General features: G+C 45.1%; 1 protein-coding gene across 6 annotated transcripts in view; it reads left to right on the top strand.

The window, feature by feature from the left end:
• The window catches only part of dusp8a (dual specificity phosphatase 8a), an 88363-nt gene extending 73362 nt beyond the window's left edge, over positions 1–15001 (top strand). For all 6 annotated transcript variants that reach the window (XM_088610965.1, XM_088610966.1, XM_088610970.1 and 3 more), the window contains 4 exons: positions 6826–6992; positions 8460–8619; positions 9339–9462; positions 10025–15001. In XM_088610965.1, coding sequence (XP_088467091.1) covers positions 6826–6992; positions 8460–8619; positions 9339–9462; positions 10025–11162 — 1589 coding nt within the window. In that variant the 3' untranslated portion in view covers positions 11163–15001. The remainder of the gene's footprint in view (positions 1–6825; positions 6993–8459; positions 8620–9338; positions 9463–10024) is intronic.
• Positions 15002–17856: the final 2855 nt, after the last annotated feature.

Genomic DNA, 17856 nt, shown 5'->3' with positions numbered 1-17856 from the left:
TGGCACAAAAAAACACAAACTTTTTTTCATCACTCCGCCAGCCTTCTGGCCGAGCTGAAGGGAAGAAGTGGGGTGATAAAGGCAGATTTTTGGGAGGTGTGTCACTACAGCACTTCCTAAGTGCTGCTCTTGCTGTCGGCTGGGGTCTGTTTGCGAGAGTATTGATGAAGTGGCTCCCTTCCAGGCTGGCTGCAGGAAGGCTGAAAGCAGGCCAGATGATCTAATGCATTAATGAGACTTTGAGAGGCTGCTGTTGCTGAACTTTGCCGTTCATTGTGGAGGACTGTTTTTTTTGGCAGCGCAGAAGAGAATATGTGGATCAATGGGCGAGGCATCAAGAAGTTACATAAGTGCTGGAAAAAGGAAGTAAGCATGCCGACATACTGCCCCCTTTTCCAGCGGCACAGCAAGCACATCTAATCCGTCTGCTTTTCCTATTTTCACTGGCTCGTGTCAGATGCAGCTTACTTCTCAGTACAGGAGGCTAGGAGCACAGCAGGGACAAAAGCATCCTTAGGGGAGTTTACAAATGCGCCCTGGAGCTCAACCCCCCCTTTTTTCACTGCCACAGGGCCTGGAGACAGCAGGGGAAACTGGGGCTTTGTGTTGTGAATACCTAAGCCCGGACAGCACATGCTCACTCCTACAGTATCGTCCCAGCTTCAAAATGCAGGTAGCCTGTCAAACTAAGGAAAGTCCGCTTTTTGAAAATGGATTTGCCTCTCTTATTTTTTCCAGCGGACGTACACGTTCCCCCGTGTCGTCTCCGTGTGACTTTTATATAAAAGGCACTTTGTGATCTTGTGTGTGCACTCGCACATGGTTTTGAGAGAGAAGCCATGCCTTCGGCCTGTGTGAGTCCACAAGGAGGCGTCGCTGAATGTGCAGTTGGGGTGGAAACACTGTGCCCACAGGAGAGGAGTTGAAATGTGCTTGGAGGGAGGGCGGGTTGTCTGCCTTGAGTGTCTTTCTCACCCTTGGGTGGGCGCGTGTGTGTTTTGTGAGCTTGTTTTTAAGCATGTGCCCTTGGATGAGTGTGTGGCTCTCCGGGCGTCCCCGGTTTAAGCTGTCCTTGTCCTTTTTTGTCTCCCTGGTAGCAATCAGAGTAGTGGTCATGGGATGTGTGATGGACTGGCAGCCGTGGTGACTGAGCCCTATCTGTGCATCCACTGCTGAGGTACTTCAAGAGCAATGAGAACAGAGAGGACACTTAAAATCAGTAAACAATCCAAACAATCAACAATCTCTTCATACTCATCCACGTTTTTATCTGTTGTTTAGTCAGATATCCCACCTGGTACGATTTTAGTCACTCTTGCTGATTTTGCGTTTCATGATTTAAAGAAGAGTGCAGTCTGACTCTGAACCGTGCTGAAAAGAGACTTCTGCTTACTTGAGTTCTTTATTTAGCCTGCACCGAACACGCCCTGGAGGAGCACAGAGCATTTATATCTGATGACTTCATTCCACAAGTACACAACACTTCCTTTAATCCTTTTCCCTGCTTTTGCTTTTTCTTGCAAAAATTAATGCACGGCGGTCTAAAAAAATAAACCACTTGTTTTGAGCAGCTCGTCATTGGAGGCTGTGGTTAGGGAAACATGATTTTCTTTGCAGTGACACAGGAGGGCCATTCTCTAAACCCTGCTTGGGTTCCTTTGCAAAGTCCAGTATTTCTTTAGGTTTGGACAGCACGGTACTGATAGATTAGAACACCATTTTGGCAGTTTATTAGCACAGTCCTATTCCAAGAGCACAGCATGTAAAGTCAAATGACTACAACAAAGGATCATTTCTCAGATGCTGAAATCTCAAAGAGCTCTTTGAATGACATTAAGCGCTGTATTTTCTTGCTCTAGCCAGAAGGAGAAATGTTATCGAATTAAAGTTCTGAATATATTAATATTTAAAAGCTACTCATTTGAGTTATACTGAAAGGTGCAGTTATGGCAGCCCGTTCAATAATATTCGACTCGTATGTTTCTGGATCGTGTAGACAATGGAGGCTGTGACGCCAACTGTCCTTTTGGTGCATTTTCTGAATATTTCTAATTCATATCCCCCACAACATTGTATAGTGAGTAACTCTGCATATGAGCTTTGCGGGCAACAGTGCTCATTTCAGCTTCCTGATGGGCTCTCTCAAACGCCACATTGTGAACCCTGGCGGTGTCCTGTGCGTCAGGGGCTTTTTGATTTATGTTCAAAGCTGGTGGAGACCAACCTCCATATCCAGGGTGCACTGGTGCATGTAGAAGGAACAACATACACCAGACAAATGGAAAAGTACGTACAACAATATTCAGTGATATTCTCTTGATTTATTTTGAATCTTTTTGAGGTTTTGCTGCGCCTCTGAATCGGGCCCATCGTGACTGGCTGTTGTGTGCAAAGAGCTCACAGGCCAAAATATTTCATTCATTTGGTTTCCATTGAAGTCTAAATTGTACTATTGTTCCGGTGCCATGTTGGCCAACCACAGTGCAGGTCCTGCCTGGGCGAAGGTATCGGTTTCTTCCTTGCCCCCCAGTTGCCGCTGGCTGTGTGATATCACCATTAAGGAATGGCAGGCTGCAGTAGAAATTTGCCCATGCTGGGGCTAATTGAGTCAAAGCCCCAGCAGCTCCCCATGCTGTAATTAATGCCCCTGTCGGCATGGCAACAGGCCCTCCTGAGCAATGATGTCAGTGCGTGCTGCCAAATGTTGGGGTTAAACAGGGTTGGGGAGTTTGTGGGGGGCGGGGTGGAGCTACGCCTGGCGTGTCAGCTTGTGTTTGTGTGGAGATAGCAGGCTAGCTGCTGAAAGAAAGGTGCTTGTAAGGGACATTAGCGGGCGAATCGAGTTTCTCCCGAACTGACAGACAAGATACCGCCTGCCCGCTTGTCTGCCTGCCCATATGGTGAAAGATGATGTCATCTCTTTTGGCTGTTGCCATTAATAGCTAGTGAAAGACAGCTCTTCCCTCACAGCTTAAGGGGCCAGAGCCCAGGAATAGCTAGCAGTGTAAAGGCTGTGCAGAAAGTCTATTTAAAGCCCAGTAAGTATAGCTGAGACCTTGTGAACTTGCTGTGCACTCCATTTCCAGATTAATACATAGCTACAACATTTCAGTGTTTAATTCTGGTTTACTTCAGGCAGAGACCAGTCTGATAAACAAGAACACGGCTCCAAAAAATGGTTGCTAGGGCATCGATGTTGTACAAAAAGCTGTGACAATGATCATCACTTGCAGTCACATTATTTGCTGTTTTTTTTATCTGGCTTGGCACATTTTCTGATTATTTTCTGAAGGTCGCGATTGTGTAAGTGTATTACTCACAGCACAACTGACTAACTGGCTCCAGGCTGTAACTCTTCCCCTGAATCACTGATATGCAAGACTAGTCATGAACCGAGTGCATCACCTCATGAGATCTGGTTATCTGAGCTTGTGCTGAGGTACGAAATCTTCTGCCTTCTGAAGCCATCGAAGTTGCACATTAAGGAGAAGCACGGCTGTGTACAGATGAATGAAGATGTGGGAGAAATTAATGCCATCCTGAGCTGAGAACGTGTTGGGAGGGGGGATTAAGTGCTGAAACGTATAGACAAAGAACATGCCAGCATTTCTAAATGGAATTTAAATTCTAGCGGAGCTAGATCCTGGCTTGCAGAATATTTCTGCTTTGAGTGCATGAAGTGCGTTTTTTGGCTTGCGTGACTTCCCAACGTCCTGCATCTCGTCAGCGCGGCAGCTGAAGCCCTGGGCCGCCGCGGGCGGGGGAGCAGCTGGTGACGGCCGCGGAGTCGGCGAGCAGCAGGCAGGGAGAGGTCGAGGAGCAGATGTTGTGGTGTTGCAGGGGCAGAGAGAGCCCAGCGGCGGGCAGACCGGTGGGGGGGACGGGGGCAGACAAGGGCAAGGAAGGGGCTTTGTGAGGCCCGCTCCATCCGTTGAGGTCAAAGAGAAAAGAGCCCCCCCCCCCTTTCTTTTCCTTCACCTTTCCCCACATTTTTGTTCTTCCGTTTCCTTCCCTTTCTTTCAGGCCAACGTGTTCCCTCTTTCCCGGCCCGTTTCTCTCCCATTTTCCCCACTTTCTTCATTCGTTCTTTTCATTTTGTGATTTTGAATGTTTCATTCTGCATGCATCGTTCCGCTGTTCCCCACACCCCCTCTCCTTGCGCTCTTTCTCCCTGGGGACGTGCAGGCCAAGGTTAAGCTCTAATCCAGGATGATGTCATTCCTCCGGCTCCCTGCCTTACTTGGAAACGGGGCTAATGTGTCCCAGATTTGAAAAGCTGATTTGAGATTAGGCTTTAAATGTATCTGCCCTGCTCATGTTTTCCTTGAAGTACTCCCTCGCCAACTGAGGTCATTCATACTCCTCTTTCTGTCAGAAATTACATAGCCACTTTTCAGAACCTCGTGTGAGTGTGTCACAGCGTGGGATCTCCGTCTCTTTTGTTGTTTTCTTTACTTGAGATGGAGAAGATCTTTAAGGAATCATGCACTGGATGACTGGAGTATTAAAATGCTGGTAGCCGCAGTCCTTCACAAGTTAATGGTATAATTGTTTAACACCAAGTTCTGATAGACTATAATTGCTGCACTATAGGGTCTGGCTAGTTAAGTGCTTATATGGAAAAAGGAAGCTGACGGCTCAAGCCCAGCTATGTTTTTCAAATGACACGTAAATCCTGTTTTATGCTACTTAGAGATGATACTTGAGATGCATAGTTCACACCCTAATTCCTGATACATAAATACTGGGTAACATTTCTTCAAAGCTTCATTTTTTTCCCCTTCTCTTATGTAACTCTCAAGCAGTCGTTTCTGTGATTAAAGGGATTTTTTGGATTTCTTCAGTGTTTATTTTGGGGGGGTTTTGGAAAAAGCTGTGGAAATTTTAGTTTTTTAAAAAGGAAGCATGCTGCAGTGAGTGGTAATGAGCTGAAACAGTTGCTGTATTAGAAGTCTCTGAAATTGCGTCTCGTTGCCAGATGTGCAATAAGGTTTTATCTCTGCAGAGCTGTAGCTCCCATTTCTTTCGAACTTCAACCAGATGCCGTTATGCTTTTTTTTTGTTGTTGTTGTTGTTGTGGTTTTAATAAAAAGGCCCTTGCAGAAAGGGGTCTCGGTAGCACTGTAGCACCTGTGGCCAGCCTCATTCCCCAGGCCTGATGCAATGGTAGAAGAGAGGAGATGAGGTAATGCAGGAAAGAGCTCTGAAACAGGATCCGCCTAGGTTTTAAAGGTGCCGAGCTCAGATTTCTTGTGCCCCACGGAGTGTTGCTAACCCTGTTTTTTTGTCTTTATTCGGTCAATCCCACGCTGACTGTATGACTGCCTTGAGCTAACATGTTTTCTTTCAGCAACAAGAAAACGGCTCTCATTGTCCAGAAGAAGTGCTTCCAGTTCAGATTCGTTTGCTGTCTGTCACTTTTTCTTCCTTTTTTTTTTAAAGTGACGTCGCACACTTAAAAAAGAAAAAGCTTGGGTGGTTTTGGGCTGGAGAATTTAATACATTAAACAGCGCGAAGCACTAAAGGTTGTTTCAGTGTGGTATCCGCCAAGAGTAGTGTGATGTCAATCCCAGGAGTATGGTGTGTTTTCCAGGGAAGTGTTGTAAAATTGTGGTGGCAGTTTCTGACTGATACTTCATTAAAGATCCCACCCCAAACCAGTCTCTGTGCCCAGTACTATTATGCCTGTGCTTCACTCAGCAGTTATTGTTTTTTGGAGGACGTTTATTTCGATAGCCTATTCCCAGGGTGTCTCTGTGCAAATTTGTTTGTGACTCATGCCACAGAACACCAACAGCTGGTGTTAACACTGAACGATGAATCGGATAGTCTTCTCTCGCCTGTTTGTGTTCAGGTGCTTTTCTTTGGCACTACACCACTAGATTACATATAAAAAAAAAAAATAGTGCCAGCTTATGTCGGCTGCCATTGTGTCTGTCACTGGGAGGAGATCACAGGGATGAAGTCATAATTCCCCCCTGCCTCCTCGCCACACGACTGTGCTTTCCCTCTCAGAGTGGGCTGCCTGCTGGAGGGAGTCCACGCTAGCACAGGTCACAGACAGCAGCACAGGGGTGCTGAGAGGCACGATACAAACACCACTCTTCTGGTTTTAGTAGTACGGGTTACATTCATGAGAAGCTGTAACTCATCAGTTATCATGATGACATTTTTTTTTTCTGCAAGGTGGCTTTGCCGGTTCTCAAAACAGGGTTTAGGGGGAGGAGACTTACAAGAAAATGAAACTGTTTGTTATTCTGTACTGTTGAAGGGCAGCGCTTTAAAAGTAAATACTATCTTTTAAAAAAAAAAACATTAACCTCAAAGCGGGTTTTGGATTGCACATTTCACATAGTGAAATTAATAAGAAAATATATAAAAATAACCTAAAAAATAAGATATAGCCAGCAGCTATATAACCCTGTAACTCACAACTATTGACACTGCAGCTCAGCAGGTGTGAGCCTGGCCAGTACCTGGAGGGGAGACCTCCTGGCAAAACTATGGCTGCTGCCGGAAGAGGTGTTAGAGGGACCAGAAGGGGGCGCTCCCTCTCTAGTCTGTGTGGGTCCTGATGTCCTAGTGTAGTGACGGGGGCACTATGCTGTAAAAAAGGCGCTGTCCTTCAGACCTAAAACTCAGCACTATGTAAGTGTAAGGAATTATTCTTATTGTTAAAATAATTTAAACTGGTATTACCTTATGGTTAAGGACGTGCTTCTGGATAGTGTTGGGAGCGAAATGCCTGTATTTTACCAGAGAACAGTGGGTCAGTTGTTCAGTAGGTTCCTAACAGACAGCCTGTTTTTGTTTGTTTTCTTCAGGGGGCTTTGCTGCCTTCTCCTCCTGCTTTCCTGCGCTCTGTGAGGGGAAGCCAGCAGCCATCTTGCCCATGAGCATCTCCCAGCCCTGCTTGCCGGTGGCCAATGTCGGCCCGACGCGTATCCTACCCCACCTGTACCTGGGCTCCCAGAAGGACGTGCTGAACAAGGTGAGGGGAGCTGGAGGGCTGGGGGCGTTACTGTTCTCTGCGTGAGCTCCACCTCATCATAACATGTTCAAATGGGGTGGGGGGAGACGAGGGAATTTAATATGTGGTTCCTTTAGTTACAACAGACACCTCTAGAGTGAGAGTTGATATCTCTAGGAACATCGGTCCGAAGCAGAGGGAGCTCGGTCACTCCCAGTATTCTCAGGGGCTTATTCAGCCTGGTCGAGTCCTCATCTGTTGCACTTCAGCTTTCTCTTGGCTCTGAGGACATGAATGCTGTAGATGTAACAGGTGTAATGAACTTCATTATGGTGTATGTGCAGGGAATAAAAACACAGCAGGCTGTGTCAAACCATACAAGCTTTTATGGCTATATGATAAATACATATATGATATGATCTCTCTATTTTTGTAACAACACACTTGGACTGGAATGGGCTTTTGTGGTTTGATTAGACCATTGATGCTGCCTAACACCTGCTAAGTGCCAAACAGAATTAAATTAGCTAGTTCCTGCTCGCTTGATGGTTGCCATGGTAATTTTGCAGCTCATGCAGGTTGCTTCTTACACCTCTTTATTTAACATGAAATGAGAGTGTGAGCTCGTTTTATTAATGTTTCTTGTCCTCTGGGACTCCTCCTAGGCATGCTGTAGCAAGAAGAAAAAAATGAAACTTTCATCATATGTGGTGTATGTATAAGAAATCTATACATCTGAAAATCATGCAACTGAAAGGGTTTTGCAGGCAGATACACATAAATATACTTATTTCTATATTGATGTTACGTGAATGGGATTTCCTTACTGCAAAGCTAAGTAATACAGATACAGGATGAAATAGTTCTGCTCCTTAACAGTTTTTAAAGGTTTGATACTCCCAGTATTGCACTGAAGGGATCTTAAGAAAAAGGTTAGAGATGAATGCCATGCCATTCCACTGTCTGGAGTGCAAACATTACTTGAAAATGAATAGAAAAAAACAATTCTGCTTCCATGTAACACTTCCTTGTTCATACATGAGCACGCTAATTGCCAAAATGTCAAGGGAGGTCAGTGCTCTTTAAAGCTCTTTATCACTGCACTGTATCTCTGATTCATGCTGTGAATACCTCAGTGTTTTTCCTTTGTTGTGACAAGCAGCTCTGATGACGTTGCTATCAGCTATGTGTTAGTCACGCATTATACAGTAGGTGATCCTAATCCATTTCAGACCTTATCCTGAATGTTTGGAACCTTATGGTTAAGCAGTGTTATGAAACAGGCTGCTAAACCCATGGCTTGCTCCCTCATAGATCAAGCATAGTGATGCTTTTCATGGTTAATGGGCCCCTGGCGTATGTACTGCAGGTGTTTATTCGCTTCTCCTCGTGTCACTGCAGAGGAGGTGTTTTTGTGAAGCGTTACAGGCGCTGACCTGCAGCAGGGCGCCCTGGCTAACCCGAGCCATTCTCCTGGTTCTCCCACAGGACCTCATGGCACAGAATGGCATCACGTATGTCCTGAACGCCAGCAACACGTGTCCGAAGCCAGATTTCATCTGCGAGAGCCACTTCATGCGCATTCCCGTCAACGACAACTACTGTGAGAAGCTCCTGCCCTGGCTGGACAAAAGCAATGACTTCATTGGTAAGAAAAACATGCAGTACTGCCCTCTCAACCACAATTAATTCCCTGTATGAGAAGGATGATGGCGTGTCTGTTTTCTCAATGTGAGGAAGCATTTTTTCCTCTAAATGAGTCAATGACCTAAAGACACCTGGCTGACAATAGCCTACATAGTAGGTATATAGACCGTGTGCCATTTATTAGACTAACGAGAACACTGTCAGCCGTGACTGTAAGGCAAGACAAGGCTGTCATTTTGAAACAGACTTGGGTGGTTCAATGGTTTCATTCATTGCCGACTTGTAACTAAGGCCTGGGTTTGATTCCAGATGACGATTCAGGAGGAAATTGCTATCCTGGTCTCTAGAGAATATTTGTGTCACAGAAGCGACAGGAAATTTGTCCCAGCGTGGTACATGCTTGGACAAAAGATATATATTTTTTTCTCTTATTCTCCACAGATTCAGTGGCATTCATAGAGCAGCAAGACGTTTCTTTACTAAAACCAACAGATGTACCATTCATTTTCAAATTCGCACTCATTTGGGAGTATAATAACTATGCCACTGTTTCTCAGAAAGGTTCTCCTTGCATGACAAGACACATGGTATCTTGTGCTCCACGGTGTAGTGAAGGAAGCATTACTCAGATCCTTTAAAAATACCAACTCCAGGAAAGGAGTGAAGAGACTGCTGCATAACTGTAGTCCAGTCACTGACCTTGTGTGCTTTCCCACATAGACAAAGTCAAGGTGTCCAACTGCAGAGTCATCGTCCACTGCTTGGCAGGCATTTCCCGCTCCGCCACCATCGCCATTGCCTACATCATGAAGACCATGGGCCTCTCTTCAGATGACGCCTACAGGTAACTCCTCACATCTTCTGAGTCTTCTTCTCTGTCATCCCAGTCGGATCAGAGCAAGGCTCGTCCTCTGTCCTCACTGGGCCTTCTGGGATTCCCTCTGGCTAGAGAGCGATTTAATGAGATCCACAAAACCCGAAGATCATGGCCCTCAAGGCCCTTCGAAGACCCTAGACCTTTCTCCTAGAGTTTCAGTTTTACAGATAACTGACTTTTTAAACGTGGCAGCAAAACTAAAAATGTAGTTTTCTACTGTAGACAAGTCTTCAAAATACGTTTTAAATCTGAACAAAAAAAATGTGTATTAAATATTTTAAATAAAATGTCTATTAAAGCCCTTTTCACAGGATGTAGCACCGAGCCTGACCGTTAGTACTGGATTGAGCAATATCAGTAGAAAGCTGTTGACCATAAACAATAATGTACACATCAGGACGTTGTGTTCTGTTTCCCTTTTGAAGCCAAAGGAAGGCAGTGTTTACTCCAAGATGGGCTCAACAAAGATTGCATGTATTGTGCTCATACTTAGCAGAGGAAAACTAAACTCTTTTTTACTGTCCTTAAGGTTTGTGAAAGACCGGAGGCCCTCGATATCACCCAATTTCAACTTCCTGGGGCAGCTGCTAGAGTTTGAGAAGGGGCTGAAGCTGCTCAAAGCCTGGTCCGCCAGCCCCAGCAAACCCCTGGCGGAGAGACGCGAGGAGGAGGCGGAGCAGAAGGCCCTGGAGCCCAGCGCTGGGCGTCCTGGAGGCCTGGAGAATGGGGGCACGGCGTGGGAGGCTCCGGAGGCGGAGACACAGTCAAGAGCCCCTGAGCCTGAGCCAGAGAAAGGGGAGTCCAAACTGGCCTCACCTACGTCGCTGCAGCAGGGCCTGAATGGCCTGCACCTGTCGGCGGAGCGCATCCTGGACACCAACCGTCTCAAGCGCTCCTTCTCGCTGGACATCAAGTCGGCCTACTCCCCCAGCCAGTGCCCCAGGGCCACACCGGTCATAGCTGTCACGCCCATGGCCTCGGAGGACGTCCCCAAGCTCTGCAAGCTGGACAGTCCCCGAGCCGCCAACGGCTTTTGCCAGTTCTCGCCGGTCCTGGACAGCCCGGGAGCAGGAGAGGCGAGCGGGGAGGCCAGGGCGCGGCAGCGCAGGAAAGGGAAGCACAACAGCAGCGCTGGGAGCTCCCCAGCCCACTCCCTGAGCTTGAACTTCGGCCGGACGGGGCCCGTGCACAAGAGCCCCAGCCTGGATGAGAACCTGAAAGCATCGCTCTTGCTGACCCTGCCCGGTGGCCACCAGCCGCTGGCGAGCTCCAACGGAGTGTGGACCAAGCACAGGGAGTCCGTACAGGCCACCAGCCCTGGCACCCCCACTGGCGAGAGCCCCTGGTACTTTGGCGCAGACTCCCCGGCCGCTGGAAGCTCGGTGCACTTCGGGAGCAGCTCGGCCTACGTATCGTTCGGATGCAGCGGGCTGGCCGGCAGCTGCGAAGCTGTCCGGCTCCGGGAGAAGCCCCAGGAGCACCGAGACTCTCGGGGGAGCTGGCACGAGGACGGCGCCCCCGGCGCAGCGGACAAGCAGTACAAACGGCGGAGCTGCCAGATGGAGTTTGAGGACGGGATCTCCGAGACTCGGGCCAGGGAGGATTTGGGGAAGATTGGCAAGCAGTCGAGCTTCTCCGGGAGCATGGAGATCATCGAGGTCTCCTGACCCGCAGGCCGAGGGAAAGGAACTGTGTAACCGGAACAGGGATTTGGGGTCGGGGATGGGAAGGGGTGGTTATTTATAATATAAATCTATTTTATTTTGTTTGCATTTACGATTCAAAGAGAATGACGTCAAAGGACAAGTCTGTGGTCTCTGTCTCTGAGCGTGCCAGGAAAGGGGGGAGGCGGGAGCAGTCCGTGGCCTCTTTAAGAAGGAAAGAGGCTTCAGAGCTCAGAGCGTAAAGAGGGGGAAGATGCCAGAAAGCGATTACCTGGACGCTTCCTCCACACCCATTCAAGTTCAAGTGTATGTTTCAGGAAAATCTAAAATCTTCCATCCAGGCGTTCCCCCTGGGAATCTTTACAATCCGTTTGTGTTTTATTTTGCTGCTTTATCATACCATGGTGTCAAAAGAACACTAATTGGGGCTGTATTTCTGTCTTGATGACGTTGCTGTGTAATGGTGTCAGGTCTGGGGGACGCCATGCCTCAGCACAAGGAGCGGCATTGGACTTCGAGGCCCTGCGGTACCTGAGCCGCGATATTCTGTGGTACTCTGTTAATATGAAGGATTACTCCTTAGGGAGAGTGAGTTTCCCCCCTGCAACTCTTGTTTAAATGAAGAACGAATCAAGCCATGCCGAGTTTTAATGCCCAACATGGTATACCCTAGTGAGAAGCGTTCGGAGGAAGTGCTCACGTGACCCCCCTCCCCTCACCCAGTGTTTGTTTTTGTGTTTGGGAATGACCCTGGTGTTTCAATATTTGGTGATTTACAACAGAAATCCTTTGTTGGTGTTTGAAGTCACATGTGCAGCAGGTGTTTATTATTCCCAGCAAAGCAAATTCTGAGAGACGCTGCCCACACACGCTTCCTGCTTCTCCCTGAAGTATATTCTGAGCATGCTCAGAGCAGTAGGAAACAGAGACACGAGAAGCTGTGCAGAAACAGCACTAAGCTTTATATATATTTATATATATAAAGTAAAGAATTTTACTGCAATTTTAATGGACTTTTAATATTTCCTCCAGTATAGTTTTAATTTATTTTATCTGTTCATTCTGGCAATGAGAAATAATATAATGTTGGTGGATTTTTTTGTTTTCTTTTTTACTGTATGGTATTTATGAAAAAAAACTACAACACACTCACACACACACATCTTTGAGCAATACAATTTCTCTTTCTCCGCGTCGGCAAGGGAGGCTGATGGCTGAAGCTTAGGGAAGCATCTATGTTTCAGTGCTTAAAGGAAAAAATAGAGGGTCTGCAGACATCGAGAACCTGGGTTCTCAGAAGTGTGAAATCACCGCTTGCAGAAATCCCAAATTCTGAAGTTGTTGCACTTCTGCAGCGCACACCCACGGTACTACCCTTTACCCCAGCTCTTGCAACTTTTAGGACTCATTGGGGCTTTAATTAGGTTGAAGTGGAGCTTTCTGGAACACTGCGTCATTATTGTGTTTACAACAGACAAGACACAATTAAGGGTAACAGGGAGAATATCACATTATTTGTGCCCTTTTTCATCCATTGTTTCTGCGTTGTATTTATGAATTTATTTATTTGGTAACTGTTAGCTTGTCAGGATAGCACCATGAGGTTTACGAAGAATGACAGACGCACTTTCATGCACAAGTTTCAAAACCAGAATCCAACCCACACACAGTAAGCTGGAGACACCAGTAGAGTTAGCTCTTTTCAATTCCCACAAAAGAAATACTTTTGATGGTGGGTGAAAACCAACCCCTACAGTCTTCCAAGCTTTTCTAGTATGTTAGTAATGCTGACCAAATGGCTTGCAGTGTGGTGTTGTTCATCCCAATAGGTGTTCCGATTTGAAAAGTCTGTTGGCATAGTCTAGAAACTAGTGTAGGTGTGTAGTATGGAGAAGGCTGGCTAGTGTCAGCTTTGCTAGTTCACAACCTGGGAATCTACAGTGCTGACACTGGTAAGCTTCTTTGTATCGCCAAGTAAAGTTCGATGTTAAATTTGATGTGACCAGCTAGCATCTTTAATATTTGTTCATCTGTGCCCAACGTTTTACAGTTTTAAGTGCAGCCTTATAATGTGCCAGTACAGTGAGTGCAGTTCTTTCTTCTAAAATACTTAGATCTGTATCCTTTAATACTGTCATGGAATGTTAAAATGGGAGTTACAAAAGCTATGAAAACAAGACGTGCTCCTCTTTAGTATTGGCATTTTCCTACCGAAACAGTATTGTTCCACCATCTTTGGGACTTCTTAATTTGGGAATTGACGTAAATTGAGCTGAACCTCAGGAAGTATAGTGAAGAGCCTCGGTGCTGTGTTAAGTCTGTGTCCTTTAGTCCTTTAGATCTTCACAGCCGCGAGCTGCTATAGCTGACACTGAAGAGAGAAGTTTCAAACTTGGGATCTATAATGCTGCATATATTTTCTGGGAGAAAAACATCCAAAGTTAGGTTGATTGTAAAACCATTTCACAAATCTTCAAAAGTCAAATCCCTGTCAGTGTTCAGGTTTTCTGTTAATTATATCTGTTAGAATAATAGTACAGTTGTTATTCCTGCTTACCTGGGCTACAGTGAAAGCTGGTTCTTTAAAGCAGCCGTGACTAAACTTAATTAAAGGAGTTGCTGTCTTGAGACCAAAGAGCATTTCCACATCAATTCTTAAAAGGTTTGCTGATCGGCTTTGTATGGTTACTCATTTTAGCTATAAGCTACAGCAAGAGGCATAGATGGAGATGTGTAACCTAAGCAACTGCTCACTTTGGTTCGAGAGCATTTCTGAAAGTTGACAAATCTGAAGTGAGACCTTAGGACCTACCCAAAGAATTTACCCTGTGCTTAGGTTAATCTCCCCTGATTGCTTTCACTCTCCCATTTGGTATTTTTTCTCTGACCAGGAATAAAAATGCCGAAATATTATATCTTAGCCAGTGAACTTACCTTCTTTCTCGGGATGAAGAGCATTTCCTGCTGCAAGCCATACACGACTTGCTCTTGCCCAGCATTGCCTTGCCCGGTTCCCTGGGAAATGGGCTCCCTTAAGCTGTGTCCCCTGTACAGTATACACTGGTGTTCCTCAGTCTTGGTTCTGGAGGGCCAGACTCCTGCAGGTTGCATGGGTAACCACAAACCCCAGGAAACTGTAGGAAATAAAAGGCTGATTTCCTGTGAACTGATTGACAGCTCCAGGAACATTAAGGCCCTCCAGAAAAGAGCTAAATACGCCAGGCCATAAAGTATTCCCCCACCTCCCTCGCCCGTAAACACCCACTCAAGGATGCTACATCAACACTTGTTGTTCTCAGGGTAATTCCCCTTAGGAAAAGCCTCGATGACAACATCAGCACAATTCAGGTTTCTCTGTCCAATTGCAGACATAAATGTGAGGGATTTTTTTCTGTGCTTTAAGTGAATGGTAATGCTCTCCTAGAGTGCTAATGATTTTTCTTGATAGGATTTCTGTATGGCAACCTTTGACTTTGACTTTTTTGTGAGGCTGTAAGTTAACACCTGGAATGACTCATTATTTTTACTCTGTGAGAGATGTTATTTTTTCCTTTCTTTTTTAATATTATTGTTATTTAAAAACCATGTAATGAAAAGATGCAGGCTATCCTGATTATTATTATTATTATTATTATTGTTATTACTGTTGCTGATGTTATTGTTATCTTATTGTAAATAGCAATGTATCTAAAATGGATGAATTTAGGTAACTTTTTTGGAAAAAAAACATCCGATACCTTAGGCTGCTTGACGCAAAATACCTCAGGATCTATTGAAAGGCTTTTTTCCTCCCCTTGTACCTGTTTTGTGAAAATGAAAAATGAAATATACAAAAAAGAAAATTTCATCTCAGGTTTGTTTTTAACTTCGAAAAAATGCCAGTAAAATGAAAAAATGAAAACAAAGGTGCAATATTTTTTTAACTTTTATAGGTATTCTGGAGTAGTCAAAAAGGGGATAAACACAAGAGTAGCGGAGAAATCTTTTCTACTTTTCCACACAGCACAAATTAATCATTCTGGAGCATCAAAGTGTGGACTGGTGGCTTTTATTAACATAGACGGAGGGATTCAGGCAGAGATCACCACCTGTTGGCTACAGACAGTATCTCTCATTGGTAGGATCTCAGAGTAATGACTTGATACAGAGCTACCAAAAGACTGAATAGAATGGAAGAACTCTTATAGCCACAGTGCAGTTTGGAACGTGATTGCACCAGAAGATAGTTTCGTACAGATTTTCTTGCAGTGCAGAACCTACAGATGTATGCTCATGCACAGCCGTATCAAGACAGGAGGCTAGAGAAACCCTGAGCTCTTCTGGTGCCTCCTCGGTGTTAGATCATCGAACCTTGAACCAGTCTCCTGACCTGTCTGTGCTCCCTAATTCACATCTAACACAAACAAGGTGCCACTGTCACACCAGTGGATACTGTTACACACTGTTCACTCCCTAGCCTCTTTATTTAGGTCACCTTAGAGAAAGTATAAGTTGTGGTGTAATTGAGTAGAATTATACACTGGTATGTCAGCCTACACTACATTGTTAGTAAGACTGTTTTTTTTAGTCTAACATGTCCAGACATGCACATTTTCTGCTGGTTCATAACCACAGTTTCCACAGTCAAAGAGCTACTCTGTTGCAGGGTGCTTGAACAGCAAGAGGAAAGCTATGAAAAGAAAATGGTAAGTTTCAAACTTCTTCCAGTTCCTTCAAATAATCGCTAAATTAAACCTCCTTCCATGTGTTTATGGTTATCAAGTTATTGTGTCAGCTTACTCAAAACAGACAATCCTTTCCCAGAATTCCTATGTACTGGACTCTACCTGTAGACATGGAAAATGTCTACATACACTGTATATAAGGCAAGTAGAATACCAAATTTGGGAATATAAACAGCACAAGCTCAATCAGATCTAATTGTTTCCTCTGTCTCCAGATTGGCAACCAGAATGGCTGTCCAACACTTCTCCAAGACTCTAGTAGGCAGTAGAATGGCCATAGGAAGAAATTGCACTGTTTTTACGGCAGCAGTGAAGTCAGAGAAGGAATGGAAATACCATGTTGAACGTGATTGACGTGGAAGGAAATGCATACCTTTTCATAAATTAATGGTCTCTGAAACGTATACAGGTGAGCGACAGTTTCCAGCAACGGTTTCCCCCCACCATAGAAATCCCACCTCTTCCAGCTCTTGTGTGTGCAGGGTTGACAGGCGGGTTTTGAGGTTTTTCATTGAGTTGGCCTGGCACTGTGGAGTGGAAAAGTGACCTTTCCATCACTCAGGACTGCCGAAGGAAATTATTTCAATTTAAAAGTGCCGGAAGAGGATGTTGAGGGCCCTCAGAAGGGCCTCCAGTGCTTCTCTGGCGACACAATAGCCCCACATGGTGAAGACTTCTGCCTCCCCAGAGCAAGAACAGGTGAAGCTCTGGAGGACATGACACGTCTGGGCGCAAGTTTGTTTAAAGTCCAGAACATACATGCAGAAAGTCCACACTATTAATACAGGCGCTGTAACATTCCACTTAATAAATCCAGTAGCTCACTATTTTTGGTCCTGGACTAAAGGAATTTTCATTATTTATGTCCACCGACTGTTGAATGGAAAAACCCTGAACAGCCCCTACAGAAAGCACGATTAATCCCTTTTAAAAGAGCTGGCTTGCTCTGTAATATGGAAATATGTGGTAATACTCCCTAGAGTTTTTTCGGAGTGTTTACCTGGGTTAATATCTGGCCAAACAGGACACACAGAAAGTTTAGAAATTCCTTTCCCCTCACATAAAATGTTAATGTTACTTTTCCACCTGAAAAGTTCATACTTTTTAGGTGGGCTGGTGATGTATAAATGTTTTTTAAAAAACAACAGGAGGGGAAAGAACACATGTATGATTAACATCACTGACTGAGAAATTAGCTTGTGAATAACTCCCAATGAGTAATTTTGCCTTGTCTGCAAATACAGTCTGTAATTCTTAAAGCCACTTTACCCAGTTAGTAAATTTGGTCTGCTCCCTGCTTCCCTCAGAAGAATTTATTTTGTTACCTCTGGCAACCTTCTGATTTCTGAGAAACAGGTATTTTTTTCAGACAATATCCTTGTGTCTTTCCATGCCTTTGTCATGGTAACACCAACGACTCAATTAGAAGACGTCCTTTGTTTGCCCTATCATAAAGATCTAAGCCTATTAAGTTCTTGAGTGCCCCCTTACGCAATACTTGAGGAGGAGCCCTATTAAGGATAAAGACTTATTACTTTCTGAGCACCATTTCCAGGCCAAGGTGAAACATGTATATAGGTGTGTAGAAAATGCCCATGCTTGTGAAGCCAGGGTTGGGTTACAGCCTTTGGGGAAGAAGGAAAGAGGATATTCACCAAAACCATGAATGTCATTCCTGTGCTTGCTCAGTTTGGGGTCCAAATTTTCTTTATCTAAAGTGCTTACTTAATAATAATAATAATAATAATAATTGCTTACACTTATATAGCGCTTTTCTGGACACTCCACTCAAAGCGCTTTACAGCTAATGGGGACTCCCCTCCACCACCAACAGTGTGCAGCCCCACCTGGATGATGCGACGGCAGCCATAGTGCGCCAGAACGCTCACCACACACCAGCTCTCAGTGGGTAGGAGAGCAGAGTAATGAAGCCAATTTACAGACTGGGATTATTAGGAGGCCATAATTGGTAA

The sequence above is a fragment of the Lepisosteus platostomus genome, chromosome 18 (genome assembly GCF_059453375.1).
Source record: "Lepisosteus platostomus isolate fLepPlt1 chromosome 18, fLepPlt1.hap1, whole genome shotgun sequence".
NCBI lineage: Eukaryota > Metazoa > Chordata > Actinopteri > Semionotiformes > Lepisosteidae > Lepisosteus > Lepisosteus platostomus.
The sequence above is the reverse complement of the archived record's forward strand: the minus strand, read 5'-3'. Positions and strand labels throughout refer to the sequence as shown.